General features: G+C 46.3%; 1 protein-coding gene across 11 annotated transcripts in view; it reads left to right on the top strand.

Moving 5' to 3' along the window:
- Positions 1-16,136, top strand: part of LOC128339464 (protein unc-80 homolog) — a 254,333-nt gene that overhangs the window by 23,624 nt on the left and 214,573 nt on the right. For all 11 annotated transcript variants that reach the window (XM_053283443.1, XM_053283442.1, XM_053283439.1 and 8 more), the window contains exons 5-7: positions 8,268-8,391; positions 9,567-9,640; positions 11,740-11,879. In XM_053283443.1, coding sequence (XP_053139418.1) covers positions 8,268-8,391; positions 9,567-9,640; positions 11,740-11,879 — 338 coding nt within the window. The remainder of the gene's footprint in view (positions 1-8,267; positions 8,392-9,566; positions 9,641-11,739; positions 11,880-16,136) is intronic.

Raw genomic sequence — 16,136 nt, 5'->3', positions numbered from 1 at the left:
ATTCACCTTTTTATTGCTGATAGCAGTGGGTACTTGGGCATTGCAATATCATTTGAATGAAGGGATGGGCAGAAAAGGACTGTATGCTACAGGAGGAAAAAGTCTGAGGAAAAAAACTGGCAAGTCATTTCAGATTAATTAGCATTACTGTTAGGATTGTAGCAATGCTATAAAAAATTAGTAAACCTTTCTACATTTTGCTAGTGAGTCCAGTTTGAGGCTTAACTTTGTAAAACCATAGATTACACTGAGATTAGTTGTTGTTGTTTCCTTTCATTTTCTGCCGCTGATTGACACTTTCCTTTTTGCATCAACTCTGTCATCTTATGGTTCAGTTTTAACTTGTCCAAGCCTTCAAAGCAGTTTGGAGGCAAATGTTTCCTCTTCTCTGATCAATAGGACTTAATCTGTATCCATAGCACTGAAAACGTAAGGAGACATATGAACACATCCTTCTTATGCTAACATTTGCTTTTAAGAATGAAGTGATGTCATTTACAGCATTTGTATGGTATCCTTGGTGAGTGGATGATTTTTTAAATCATCCACTCACCAAGGGTGCCATACAAATGCTGTAAATAAATGGATGATTTGTAGTTAATTTGTTAGGATGCATTTTGAAAAATGTGTGCATAAAGGCCTGATTTAATAATATGCAGTCACTTCAGAAAGCATGTTCTTGAGTATGACCATGGTATCATGTATGAGTGGCTAAGGACTCACACAAGAACTTCCATGGTGCTTATAAGGACTGAGGGATGGCCTGGAAGAATTAGAAAATGTCATCCATCAAAATTTGGACAAAGTAATACCCTTCAACTGAGGTGAGGGGTAGATAAACGTTTGGAGCCACAGTTATATAATGAAACTCTTCTCACGATCAGTGAGAAGAGCTTCTGGCGGGTCTGTGGGGAGAGTAGGCTTAGCCCGCTCTCCCCGCAGATGATCATGCCTGCAGCCCTGGGCGGCCGGATCAGCCTCCCACATGACTAAGGCCGTGAGAGACAAGGCTGTCACGAAGCTGGTGGGGGCTGCGGGGATTGGGGGCTGCGTGGCCCCTGGAAGTTCCAGGATGCCCTGCACGAGTGCGTAGGGCATTCTGGAAAGACCCCCGAGGCCAGGGTCTCCTGTTTGTTGCTGCGTGCCGCGGTGGCACATAAGCAAAAAAATGAGGTTATCAGAACACTCACTCCGTTAACCTAATTTAAGGGAAGAGGGGATTAGGCAGGCTAGCCACCTTGGAACTGTTGGAAATTCTCTCTGGTAGGAGAAAACCTTTTTCATTATAGCAGAGTGCACAGAGGCACAACACAGTGGAATTTAGTTAGGCATGTGTGTATGCTGAGAGTAAAGTAACTTGGAGCCAGTTCATAGTTTCAAATCAATATAAATGGTATTTATTAGAGAACTCCATTCTGGATAGGAAAGTAAGGAGTTAGGATCTCTAATCTATCTATCTAGCTGGATGCAGATGGATTCTGCATCTCTGCACACATGGTGCAGGGGAGAGGAGCTTGCATGTTGCAAAGTAGAAGGAACAGGAAGAGAAGAGGAAGAGAGGAAGGAAGTGGCTGGAAGGAAGGAAGTGTCCCTAAGACCCTACATTCCAAAGGGATAGTGTCAGAGCGTAGAGAAGGGATTACCAATGTGTTGACCCTCTAGCCCTCTGACTCACTAGTCTGTCCTCCACTGTCAGTGAGACAAGAGACAGCGTATAGTCCTTCACTTCCAACAGGAACCACCGAGCTTGCCTGTGAGCCTGGTGGTTCGGACAATCAGTAGAAGCCCGCTTTCTACTGATCATGGGAATAGCTTCACCATCTGTACAGGTCCTTGACAAATTCATACTTCACAGGGGGCTTTTGATGACCAAAAGGCCTGGATGGCCACAACTTCATCTGCACTAGATAAGTGACAAAGAATATTCTAGTGCTTGCAGTGAGAGGATGTTCTGTAGGCAAGAAACAACTGAAAAAATGGTGGTGGGTGGGGAAGGTCAACATACCTTGAATCCTTCTATGAAAATTATGACAGTCCTGCAGCTTGAATGATTTTCTAGCTACCTGGCTACAGAAAAGCAATACATTCCTTATCCACTCACCCTTTTTGTCTTAATTTTATTTCATTTCCTCTTCTGTTGTCCAAATACAAGTGTTGCCTCTCCCCATTACCTGCCACCCATTCCTTTCACCCAGTTTGAATTATATATATACTTGCAAGCCAGGAGGGAAGTTTGTTAGGTATGTATGACCAAGATTTGTCAGGCGAGCAGTTGTCAGGTGAGCAGCTCCCTTGAAGAGCTCCTGGGATTTTAAGAATATTTTTATAGTTTTAATGAGAGATTTTAACAGGGGTTTTACGCTGAAGATGACTGCACCAAGGTGGGTTGAGTATGAACTTCTGTGATTCAACTACATCTGAATTGCTAAGTGATCAGAGGCAGGAAGACTGCCAACTAACTGTCTGATAATGGGGCACAAAATGAGAAGATGGAAAATTACCCCGCAGCATGAGAAGGAGCATTTTACAAACAAAGCACCAAAGCAACGGAGAATTGACGACCTCTTAAACCTGAGAGACTCTCCGAGTACCTCTGATCCCATGGCAGTAAAGAATCAATATGCTGTATTAGATACAGAATCCACCTCCGTGGAGCCTGATGATTCAGCTGCTGGTGGGCAGTGTTATAAGGAGACTGCTGGGAGCTAGAGCACTTATACACAAACAACAGCAGAGGAGATGAGCTCTCTGTTCAACTCTGAATTCCTGGCTAAATATGTATATAAGTATATACTTCTCATGGTAGAAACAGTAGTTTTAATTTTTGGAAAAATTGAGAATGTGGGAAAGAAGATATCAGAGATGATTTTTCTAAGCATATGCAGAGGCTACCAGCCTCAGGGGTCCAGCAAGCCCCGGGTCTTAACTGTGAATCTGATTTGGAAGCTGTTCTCTCCGAGCTCTCACTTAAACCAGAGAAGCTAAATGACCTTAAGGCTCTGAGAAGCCATGGAGAGGGGACGAATGTCATGCAAATTCCTCAGACTAGGCAGATAATCCTTCATATTGCAATGAAAAACATAAATATAAACAAATGGGGATCCAGAAAGAATGTCTTACTTTCCCTGTCTCAAATCCTGGGATGTGATCAAACCCAACTGGATCTGGCCGGGGTTCACTGGATGCCAACATCTCCATATATGAAAAGACTTTTGCTTACTTTTGAATGCCCAGTGGTTCTTCTTATGCTGCAAAGAATAAACTCATTGAGGCTATTCCCACGATCAGCCGAAATCGGGCTAGGGGAGCCTAGCCTGATTTCGGCTGATCGTGGGAGCCACCGGGCTTGCAGGGGAGTCCAGTTGCCTCCCAGTGGTTAACCTGCCAAACAACCCCTCCCCTTAAACCGGGTTTGCGGAGCGAGTGCTCTGCAAACCTGGTTTTTAAAATCGTGAGTAGCTGTGGCACGGCTCCACGCCGCGGCTACTCACAAGTAGACCCCTGGCAGGGAGGTGAAAAGCTGCCTCCCAGCTCTGGGGGTCTCTCCAGGTTGCCCTGCATGCTTGCGGAGGGCATACTAAAGCGTCTGGGGGCTGTGCGGCCCCTAATCCTCCCAGCCCCTGCCAGCTCCATCATGGAGCAGGCTGTCATGTGGGTGGCCGCTGTGGTCGCCCAGAGGAGACTGGCTGGTCGTCTGCGAGGAGAGAGGGTTTAGCCCGCTCTCCTCGCAAACCCCATAGAATCTCTTCTCCATGATCATGAGAAGAGCCTCATTGAATATTTTCTTGAGCTGTGTATACCACGATTCCTTATTAAAACCGCTGTTAAAGAGAAATGGCAACCTTGAAACTAAGGGAAATATTCAGAGCCGTAGAAGGCTAGGCGATAAGATCACCATGGAAACGTCCTTGCCTCCAACTACTCCCAGAGTTGCTGCCCAAAAGCAGAACGCTTTTGATAAACATGAGAACCAGGTACAGTCAGCCACACCACTCTTTAGAGTTAACCCCTTAGGTGAAGACTTCCCAACTCGAGCTGAGCTAGAGGCCAGGCTATTGGAAATAAAATGTGCATCTGAGGAGGCAAAAGAGCAGGCAGAATCTCTTCACTCACTTCCCTATGCCCAACCAAATGACCTGTTATTCCCTGCAGTAGAAAATGAGGAGAGCGAAATGGCATTTATCAACATAACCGGGGTTGCAGGATCTGATGGGTCTGCTCTAGACTCATCTCCCCCGCTCTGCCTAAGCTGAGACATTGGGCACCCTTCCCAGAGAACACCAAAAGAAAATGAGGTGGCAATCCAAGTATTACAATTAGGGGTGTGCAATTCGGATTTTCAGTGATTCGGTTCGGGACCTGAACCGAATCACCCCTGTTCTGTTTTGTGCCTGAATATGGGCCACCCGAATCACCCTTGATTCGGTTTGGATTTAACCCAAATCCGAATCTGAATCAATTCAGGGGGGAAAGGGCCCAGGGGCAAAATTTTGGGGTGGGGTGGTAGTGCCCAATGGGTGGAAGCTACCACCCCAATTTCAGGGGGATTGGGCAAAGGGCTGATTTTTGGGGAATATTTGAAGTTTTAGTGACTTTGGGGCAGTTCAGGGGCATAGCATGGGATCTGGGCAAAAAGAGTAGGGTGGGGTGGTAGTGCCTAATGGGTGCAGACTACCACCCCAATTTCAGGGGGATTGGGCAAAGGGATGATTTTTGGGAAATTTCTGAAGTTTTCATGTCTTTGGGGCAGTTTGGGGAAGATTGGGGCAGAAAGTGGGGCCTGGGGCAGAAGAGTGGGGTGGGGTGGTAGTGCCTAATGGGTGGAGACTACCACCCCAACTTAAGGGGGATTGGACAAAGGGGTGATTTTGGGGAAATTTTTGAAGTTTTTGTGTCTTTGGGGCAGTTTGGGGGCAGAAAGTGCATCTGCCCCAAAAGGGTGGGGTGGAGTGGTAGTGCCTAATGGGTGGAGGCTACCACCCATCCCCAATTTCAGAATGATTGGCCAGAGGGCTGGATTTTGTTGATTTTCTGAGGTTTTTCTTCATAAAGTGCAGGGTGGTAGATTGATTCATTCAATATTCATAGTAAGTGAGAGTGTGAAAAAAGTGAAAGTGGGATCATGAGAGTTCTTTACTTGAACAAAATCTCATTTGCTATCATTGAATGAGAACTCACACCTCAGAAGTTTTTCTGAAGGGATGTTATTCCCTTTTTTTCTGAGGTGTGAATTCTCATTCAATGATAGCAAATGAGATTTTTTTCAATTAAAGAACTCTCATGACCGCACTTTCACTTTTTCACACTCGCATTTACTATGAATATGATGAATGAATCAATCTACCACAAAGCACTTTATGAAGAAAAACCTCAGAAAATCAACAAAATCCAGCCCTCTGGCCAATCACTCTGAAATTGGGGATGGGTGGTAGCCTCCACCCATTGGGCACTATCTACCAGCCCACCCCACTCTTTTGGGGCAGATCCACTTTCTGCCCCCAATCTGCCCCAAAGACACAAAAACTTCAAAAATTCCCAAAAAATCACCCCTTTGTCCAATCCCCCTTAAATTGGGGTGGTAGCCTCCACCCATTAGGCACTACCACCCCACCCCACTCTTCTGTCCCAGGCCCCACTTTCTGTCCCAAACTGCCCCAAAGACACGAAAACTTCAGAAATTCCCCAAAAATCACCCCTTTGCCCAATCCCCCTGAAATTGGGGTGGTAGCCTGCTCCCATTAGGCACTACCACCCCACCCCACTCTTTTTGCCCAGATCCCATGCTATGCCCCCGAACTGCCCCAAAGTCACTAAAACTTCAAAAAATCCCCCCAAATCGGCCATGAGCCGAATCACCCGAATTTTTCAGCCCCGAAATTCGGGTGATTCGGCTCAGCCCCGAAAAATATTGGGGGACATCGGGGGTGATTCGGTTCAGCCCTGAATCACCCAAAATTGCTCATTTCGGGCACAGATCGATCTGTGCCCGAAATTTTTTGCACATCCCTAATTACAATCAGACGCTTCACCCTCATTATATGAGGCGCTGGACGCTTTGGATTCATAAGCATCCCAATTTGAATCTCCAGCCACAGTGGGGCTTTATCTGCCCTTAAAGGAACCAGGGAGTCATGATTAGCTCATGCCAAGCCTGGAGAGTCTGAGGCAATCGCTACTGTGGCTCTGACTTCAGATGCAAGACTTGACTTCCAGGAACTTATGCCTTCACCATTGAATTTGGCGATGATTGTTTTACAATCTAGCCCCAAGAGGCCTTTTTCACCAGAACTCCAACTACTGGAGAACCCCCCCCCCGCCCTTGGACTTGTGTCCCGTGTTGCCAGATGATGCCCTGTGCTCCCCTGACCTAGCCCAGCCAGTCAATCTATCTGAAGAGCCGACTCCAATTTCATAATCCCTGAATTACCCAAGTGACAATCACCAGATCAAAGTGAACTCAACATCTGCACATGGAATGTACATGGCTGGCTGTCCAAATGCAAAGATTTAACGTTTGTAAAATATCTATCTAACTAGCTGAACCGGGCATGGAGCATCTGTGCCTCTAGTTTGCCACCACCACCCCCACTGTTGCCAACCCCCCCGCCACCATCACCATCTTCTTCCCTGCCTGCCTCCACCGCGATTCCCCCCACCCCCACCTGCCGGCCAGCCAGCCTTCACCACCACCCCGGTGCTTCCCCCACCTGCCCGCCCACCCGCCTACACACCCACCACTACTTCCCCTACCCACCCGCCTACCAGCTGCCACCACTGTTCCCCCCCCAGCCAGCTGCCCTCTTCCCCCACCCGTCTGTTTGCCACTGTTTTGTTTGTCCACCAACCAGCTGCCACTACCATTTTCTTTCCTCCCACCTGACCCCATCACTATCCAGCAGCTGCTTGTGAACCCTTGCGAGAGCTGCCACACATAGGATTAGGAACGGGTATGCCTAAGAGAAATATATACAAATATTTTGACATTCTTTTTAGGGATGTGCACGGAACCACGGAGGCGTGGTCTGGCACTGGGGGGGAGTGTGTCTTTGGGTGGGGATAGCACTTACCCCCCCGCTGCCGCTCTTCCCCCTCCAGCGCTGGACTTTCTTAAAATGTTCTTAGGGCGGCAGAGTTCCTCCCTGCCGCCCCTGCCCCCGTCGTTGTCTTTAAAGTCAGCAAGCCGAAAAAGCTGGAGCCATGCATGCGCCATTCGCAGCACACACACGCGCGCTGCTGGCGCCGGCGCATGCGCCACATACATCACAATGACGTATGCAGCGTGCGCCAGCAGCAGCGATGACCGCACATGCGCCATGAAGGGTGCATGCGTGGCTCCAGCCTTACCATCAGCAGTTTTTAATGGGAAATTTCTGAAAATCCCCTGGCCAGTTGGATCTGCCCTTGTGTTTCAGGTGGTATTGAATCTGTCCACCATATGTTGCTATATTACTCCTTTTATAATGACAGTTGCCGTAGTCTTATTACTCCCTTGTTATTACATTATCCCGACCGAACAGATGAATTTTACGTCACACTTTTTGCAGACAGGAAATCTTCTATTACACACAAGGTTGCTAAATGTTGTGCAGCGGCTGTTAAGATCTGCCAACAATTGCTTTCAACCCTTTAGATCTTACCATAAAACATTAACTTTGTTGATGTATTGCATGATTTCCTATCTGAATGTTTTATAATTTGTTGTGCTTAAGTCTGATCTATGATTGTAATAAAGCCATTCACTCAAACAAAATAAGAAAAAGGGTGAAAACTTAAAAATATTTTAAGAAGTTTGGAGCCAGTTTGTATTTTGAATTGAGAGCTATAGCCCAAGAGGCTCACTAGGGTGACTTAGCTGAAACTGAGGTGCTGCCTTGGAATTAGTTAGCTGTTGCACAACTGTTGCACAAGTTGCTTCCTTGAAATCTGATGTAGGGGTTAGTGAATTTATTTAATGTTTTGGTTTAGATTTTGCTGTAGCTTTGGATGCAAATACAAAGATTAGTTGCCTCCCTTTGTTTGTTGTACCCCAAATCAAGCTAGTTTAAGGGCAGTGAAAGGATGTATTTCCCCTCATAAATGCATAAAGATGTAATAGGGATCGTAATCTGATTGTGAGTATGGAACCAGATGTGGTTCTTAGGATAAAATACCTGATGATTCCATCTGTGGAATGGGGAACTCTGGTTGAAATAAACAGAATCTACCCCACTCCTTCTAGATCAGTCCAACTAATCCAGAAATGCTGTCATCAACTTGTGTATTTTTAGGAGTCGGATCTGACTTTTCGTCTGGCCAGTGGTCTTGTTATTTGGCAGCCAATGTGGGAGCACAGGCAACCTGAAGTTTCTGCCTTTACAGCATTGGTTAAACCCATCCGGAATATAATAACAGGTGTGTGGATGTGTTTAAATTTAAAAATATTTACAAATGAAAAACTGTTTCTTCCATACAGGAATGGCACACAGAGTTTCTTCTGTTATTATTGCTGGATTGGAGTGTGTGGGTAAATTGGAGTACATAATACATTGGTGTACCCACAGTTGACAGTAGAGAGGCACAGGAATGAGATAAGGGCTTCCTTCTCTTGCTCACACAATTCCGTCCACTTTTGATTACAGAAATTATTACAAGAAATGTATAGAGGCCTCCGTGCTTTCTGAATGGGTTGGGGAACCAGGATGAGTAAAGGACAGAACAGCACATTTCTGCAGTATCAGAAATGCAGGATATGTGACTTCTGCACTGTTTTATCACCACAGGATGTTGGATCCTTGATTTTTATGACACTGTTAACAAGGACAGATGTGAGCTGTGATTACAGGATAGATTTATGGGATTTGCATATTAAAAAATCAGCAGCCTACATCTGAATACGATATTCAGTGCTGACCAGTTACACAGGAAAATGGAGTCTCATTCCTGAAGCTTAATACAGGATACAGCCTAAATTCACCAAGTTCAGAGAAAGTACCAATACATCAAAATGGACTTTATTTGGCATGAATATAGTGTAGACTTTGGCTTGTAATACTCAAGTATTACATTTTTTAAAAAAAATCAGCTAAGAGATGGGCTACATTAGATGGTATAGTGGGATCACCCAATTCTGGGTCCCAATGTATACATCAGTCACATGGGAGCCACTGTGACATGGTTGGTCCTATCCTGCTGTGATAATATTTTCAGGAAGCAGATTATGGTGGAAGGGCTGACGACATGGTTATACCCCAGTGAAACTGGAATGGGAAGTATCGATACTCAGTGTCCCCAGCCACTATACATGTGTCTGTTTCCTTCAAACATCACTTGAATAATTTAGGACTAGCCATGTTGATGCTGGTTATGTGTGACTTGGACTGCAGATGATGCAATTCCAAGTTCTGTACTATGTGCTGGTGTATTAATGAGTGAGGACACCTAGTGTAGTAGGAGTGATTTAAAAAGTATCCGTTTGTGTTTGTTTTATTTTAAAATGTATGCTCCTCTGTCCAGCCCAAAGGAGCTTTCTGAACAAATAAACTTTGATTTACACAGCTCAAAGCCTAACACATTCTTCTATTTTCTAGCTAAGAGAAGTTCTCCAATCAAGAACCAAACTCTAACGTGTGAATCTCCTAACCTGGATGCTGGGCGTACTGAGGTAACGGCTGAGCCTGTACAGTCTTATTAGGAGCAAATGGGGGAAATTAGCTGAGAGACCTAGGCTGTGGGGAATTGGACTTTGTAAAAGCAGAAGGCCTTGCCTGGGAAATACCCACGTGTTTATTTTTATTCGCTTTAAAGCAGCAAAACCCCCTTCAGGATTTGGGCTGTGACACTAAAATTTGAAAATAACACTAGAATTTGAAATAACAAAAACTAAACTGTCCAGATGCAGGGCATGGTCTCCTTTCCAAACGGGGCCCCGCGGCCCCGTTTTGAAGGGAGATCAGCCCATGCTGTCTTGCGCAGCGTGGGCTGGAGTGACTCTCCCTGCCTTTAAAGGAAAGGAAATCACACTGCCAATGCAGCGCAGGCCGATCTCCCTCCCAAACAGGGCCGAGTGGCCCCATTTGGGAGGGAGATTGGCCTCGCTGTGTTGGCAGCGAGGCCAGGAGCAGCTCTCCCTGCCTTTAAAGGCAGGGAGATTTGCTCCAGTCCATGTTGCCAATGCAGCGTGAGCCGATTTTGTTTCCAAACAGAAATGTTTGGGAGCGAAATAATGCCTCCCACATCTGATGTCAGATTCAGGGGCGTGTCAGGGCTGCGAGGCGTGGCCCCTGGTTGGCAGCGGCCCGGGTTCTTTGAACCCGTTCGCCCAATGGTGGCTCCGCCCCTGTATCTGCCTAACTTCAGCCATCAAAGACTAACCAGGATGAGAGATTATGCAGTGCTTCTGAAGGAGAGGTTCAGGCCTTTAACTAAGCCTTCAGGGTTAGACAGTTCTAAAACGATGGGATAGCTACTGACAGTGCCTCTTGGCATGCCTTTGTCATACAAACTAAGAGCCCACTTTCACATTCGGAGCCCAATTGATGTTCTTGGGAGCCTTGGTGTGTGTGTGTGTGTGTGTGTGTGTGTGTGTGTGTGTGTGTGTGTGTGTGTGTGTCTAGAGCTGCATAAAGAAGAGTATATGCAGCAAGCTCCTTAAGAAATTTTGCCTCCTCCAATGTCTCACCATGTTCTCTAAGATCTGCCAGGTGAACACTATTGATGCTGGCTTTCATGATGTGCAACAGAAGAAGGGCTGCAGGTCCACAAGGAATCTTCAGCATCCCTGTGCTGAGAGCTTCTTTGTGCAGAGAGGGAGCAATTTTCAAAGGCCCCTTTTGCTTTTATAAAACTGTTCCTGGAGGCCATAGAGCCCATAGGAACAGATTTATACAAGTGGAAAGAGCTTTTGGAGGGAGGAGAGAAATGCAAACATCACTCCCCCTGCCCCTTCGCACCCAGTCTGCTGTGCAAAGCAGCCTTCAGTGCAGGGATGCTGAAGGCTGCTTGTGGACCCACAGCCCGTCATCTGTCTCCAGAGGGTTGCGCATCACATATGCCACTATATGCACTCAGAATAATCTTTTGATCAGCCTGCTGGGACATTATAACCTGCAACTGCTGCCTGGGGATTGCATATTTAAACATCCCTCCCTGTGTAAAACACTCCCTGCATGTTGAAAGGAGAAAGTCTGGTCTCTTTATACCGTAGCAATAAAAAAATAAATAAAGATTATATAGACATTTGTTTCAGAGAAGGGGATGTCATGACTCATGGGTTTGAACTGTGCACTGTCCATGGGGCTGTGCTTCTTTAAAAGTTCATTTCTTCTCCTTTTAACTAAAGCCTCACTTTCCATGGACATGGAGTGCCAATTCCAGAGCAAGCAATACACGTTAAGTCATGTAGCTGAAGAGGGAAGCAGTGAGAAAATAATCCAAGATCCCAACATGGTAGATGCAAAGCTAAGTGCTTCTTACAGCCCGATCCTAGCTATTGTTACTTAGAAGGAACAAGGAAGTCTCATTTAATTTAATAGGACTGCTCTCAATTCAGGATGTTTAGGATTTCAGCTTTTTCTAATTAAGAATATTCCAACTACTGTTCCTGTAGGGAAATTTTCAGGAAACAGCTGAAGATTCCTCCCCTCCATTTAATAGTAGGTCCTGGTCACATGTTAGGCCAGGTCACATGAGTAAGCACTACATTCTGATTGCATTCCTTTTTGTTCAATCTCCCTTGCCATGCCCTCACCCCCTTATCCACAGGGACTGCAGGTAGTGTGTGAAACAGCCCAGCCAGACTCTGTGCCTCCAAAGCTTGCGTTTTCAGGCTGTCATCATGGAAACTCTATTGATGGAAGTGTATCATCCCAAGCATCCCAGGAGAAGGGGCCCCCATATCCCAGGTACCAACTTATCTTGTACAAGGCCTCTTCAAGGCTCCCTCTCTTCATAATTAATTAATTAATTAATTAATTACATTATTTTAACTAATAAACAAATAATTAATCTTGATTGCTCTACATTTAAAAGGGGGAGGGGGACTCCTTGCTGTGTGGCTGCGTTTAAAACATATCCTTTCTGTACGTTAGTTGCCTATAAAATGTAAATTTGTATTGCATAAACTTAGGGGCATTGAGATCCCTCAGGACTCCATTTCCCATATGGATTTGGAGGGGATAGTGGGAAGGATTGTGTTACCTGGGGGAGACCCCAGACCCACAAACCAAAAGACAAGGATATTTGAAGGAAGCAAACACCTTTATTATTCGGCCACCGCTGGCGGCGGGCTCTCAGTGCCTCACGGCGTTGCCAGAGAGTCATGCGCAATTGCCTTCATCACAAGCTTTTTATACAATGGAATGGTTGGGCGTCAACATTCAGCCCCAAAGACCAATCACATTTTTACACGCCTCAAACATTCTTGCGCACGCGCTCTTTGTGGCTGAGCTGCCGCCCTAAGCTATGTGCAGTTTCTATTTTAGAAAATGGAGAATGGAGAGATTACAAAGGCACCGATTACAAAGGCACTCAATTACAAAGGCACTTCCTCATTCCACATCTCCCCCCTTAGGAGCCATTTATGGATAGGCAATTTTGCATACATAGCCATTATGTGAGGCGCAGTTTCCTTTCTTACTATTGCAGAGATAGTAGATTGCAAAGCTCTAGTAAAACATGGTACTAAGCAGGGCACTAGAAGCAAGACTATTAGTATTATAACAACGACTACAAATACAGACTTTAACCAATTCATATTCGGGAACCATCCCGTGAGCCAATCCCACCAACTCATAGCGGCGGGATGGGTGGGATGGCGTAGCCAACTAATATTAACCTTTTTCCACCAATCTGGTTGCATGTAAGTTTGATTGGTGAGAGGAATAGAGACTAGGGGTACTCCTCCCCCATGATCGACTGGCAATCGTGAACAAATCCAGCAATTAGACACATTCAAGCAACTTGAGAGGTGTTGAGACAGAGCTATGTACTTATTAGGGGTCCATGCTGGCTCCCCTACCCACAGAGTTCCTAACGTTATGGTTACAATCAAAATTAGCAACCGCCCCCTTTCCATTGCCCCACATTGGTGGTGGTCCGTACGTAGAGTGGCCGCTTCCGGTGGGCTCACAGTAGGGACATCTTGGGGTGCACCCTATCCCGTGCGTAGAACACCCGTTGCCGGCGGGGTGTGGCAGGGGGTAGTCTCTAGGGTGTGTTGACCTGTCGTGTAATCTTCAACCTAGTCTCTCCAATTCTCTGTGCAGACCAAGTCTCTGGTGTCTCTGCCCTCTTTACCCTGGTGTGGTGAACCCAAGCCTTGATACCTGAGCATTTTAAAGCAGTTGGAGTGGTTAGCAGAATTTGGTGTGGTCCACCCCACCTAGGCCTTAAAGGTTCTGTCCTCCACTTTTTTACCCATACCCAGTCTCCAATCTCATAGGGGTGTATGGGGTCTATGATAGGGATTGGAATATTCTCCTGTAGGGAACTTTGGATAGCGTGCAAAACCTTAGCCCATTGTGTTGTCGCTGGGGGATGATCCCTAGTTCCCATGCGAAGGATGGGTGAAGCCCTCCCATACATGGCCTCAAATGGAGTTAGTTTCTCCTTCCCTCTTGGGGTGTTCCTTATTTTGAATAACACATATGGTAGGAGAGCCACCCAGCTCATCTGTGTGAGCTCTATCAATTTTGCTAAGTGATCTTTGATAGTTCTATTCATTCTCTCTACCTTCCCTGAGCTCTGGGGGTGCCAAGCTGAATGGAGTTTGCATTGTATCCCCAGAGCCTTGGATACATCCTGTACTGCTTTACTGACGAACACTCCCCCGTTGTCTGAGTTGATTTGTGTAGGTAGTCCATGAATGGGTAGGTGGTCATTGAGTAGATATTTGACTACTGCCTGGGCACTTTCTGCTTTACACGGTTTTGCTTCCACCCATCCAGTCAGAGTGCATACTATGACCAAGAGGTACTTGTAAGGCCCCTGTCGGACCATCTCCGTGAAGTCCACTTGTATTACATCTATGGGTCCTATTCCCATTGCTACCTGGCCTGCTTGCCCATGATGTCGGACACTAGGATTTACTTTAGCACACTCAACACATTTTCTGGCTGTCTGACATGTGTGCACTGATAGGTTGGGGGCATAATACTTTTTCCTAATCAGTTCATACATTGCTTCTGCCCCCATGTGTGTCCCTTCATGCAGGCCAGTCACTAGTTTAGGCACATGTTCTTTGGGGATTAACACCTTCCCCCCTTTTAATATCCATCTTCCGTCCTCCTTTGCTGCCCCCAGAGCCTGGGCCAGTTTCACGTCTTCTGTCCCATATTCCCACTCTTCCTCTGGGCTAGTCAAATCTGGGATGAGAGAGACAAAAACCATCTCTGTCGACCGAGCTGCTTGCTTTGCTGCTGCGTCTGCTCTTCGATTTCCTCTTTCTATTTCCCCATTGCCTTTTTGGTGGCCTTTGCAGTGCATGAATGCTAATCTCTTTGGTTTCTGTATTGCGCACATAAAGTCTCGGATTTGGCTTTGGTATTTTACTGGATTCCCTTTAGAGTCCACCATTCCCCTTTCATGGTGTAATGCTGCATGTGCATGTGCCATGGTGAACACATACTTAGAATCAGAATATAAATTCAGGGTCTGGTCTACCGCCATCTCGCATGCTCTGGTGACCGCTATTAGCTCTGCCAATTGGGCTGATGTTCCTACTGGCAATGGTTGGGCTTCTATGATATCAACTAGGCTCACTACTGCATATCCTGCTTTTCTTATTCCTTCCTCTATGAAGGAGCTGCCGTCTGTGAACCATTGCAAGTCAGCGTTCTTCAGGGGGACAGTTTGTAGGTCTGGACGGGCCGACCAAGTATGCTGCAGTAAAGTTTGGCAGTTGTGTGATTCCATCATTTCTGTATTGTCATCTGGTAGAAATGAGGCAGGATTCAGACCTGTAACCACTTGTAATTGAATTTCTGGATCCTCTAGTAACATTAATTGGTATTTCATCAGCCTGGAACCCGTCATCCACTTAACGGCCCCTTCTTTGAGTAAGGATTGAATTGAGTGCTCGGTGACCACTGTGGTTTTACCCCCAAAGGTGAGTTTCTTTGCATCTTGAAGTAGCAATGCTGCCGCTGCTACTACCCTTAGACAAGGGGGAAATCCTCTGGCCACTGCATCTAGTCTCTTGGAGAGATAAGTACATGGTCTCATGTTCGGGCCAACTCGCTGAGCCAACATGCCCTTGGCTGTGCCTGCCTTCTCTAGGATGTACAGAGTAAATGGTTGCATCAAGTCTGGGAGACCCAGAGCTGGTCCTTTCGTGAGCATGTATTTTAATAGCTGGAATGCTGTCCTTTGTGCCTCTTCCCACAGCATTTCTTCTCCTTCTCCTCGAGTGGCTTCATACAGGGGTTGGGCGATCTGCGCATATCCTGGTATCCACACTCGGCAGAATCCGGTCATGCCTAGGAATGCCCTCAGACCACGTTTAGATCTCGGTTCCGGAATAGAACAGATGGCTTGAACCCTTTCCCCTGAAAGGTACCTCTGTCCTTCTTCGAGCCGGAACCCCAAATATTCCACCTTTGTTTGTATTAGCTGTGCTTTACTTTTTGAGACCTTATATCCACATTCTGCAAGCCTCCTTAGAACTTCTAAGGTTAATTCTCTGCAGTCTTCCCTTGTGTTAGCTGCCAGCAGGATGTCATCTACATACTGCAGGACCGCTCCTCCCTCTGGTATTGCCAAGTTTTCCAAATCTCTGGACATTGCCTCCGAAAATATTGTTGGGCTATGGACAAAACCTTGTGGGATCCTCGTCCATGAAAATTGGGTCCGTTTATTAGTTTGCGGGTCTTGCCAGGTGAAAGCGAAGATGGGAACTGACGAAGAGGCAAGCCTCATCGTAAAAAAAGCATCCTTAATGTCCAGTACTGTGTACCACCTTGCTGCCCCTGGCACTTTACTCATCAGCGTATAGGGGTCCGCTACTAAAGCCACCATGGGTTCTGCTCTGGCATTGACTGCCCTTAGGTCTTGTACTGGCCGGTATCGGCCTGGCTCCTTCTTCTCTACAGGAAATAGTGGCGTGTTCCATGCAGACCGGCATTTTTCCAGAATCCCAGCTTCTAGGTACTGGGTGATGGTTG

This window comes from Hemicordylus capensis, chromosome 1 (assembly GCF_027244095.1).
Source record: "Hemicordylus capensis ecotype Gifberg chromosome 1, rHemCap1.1.pri, whole genome shotgun sequence".
NCBI lineage: Eukaryota > Metazoa > Chordata > Lepidosauria > Squamata > Cordylidae > Hemicordylus > Hemicordylus capensis.
This window is presented reverse-complemented; position numbering and strand designations above follow the sequence as displayed.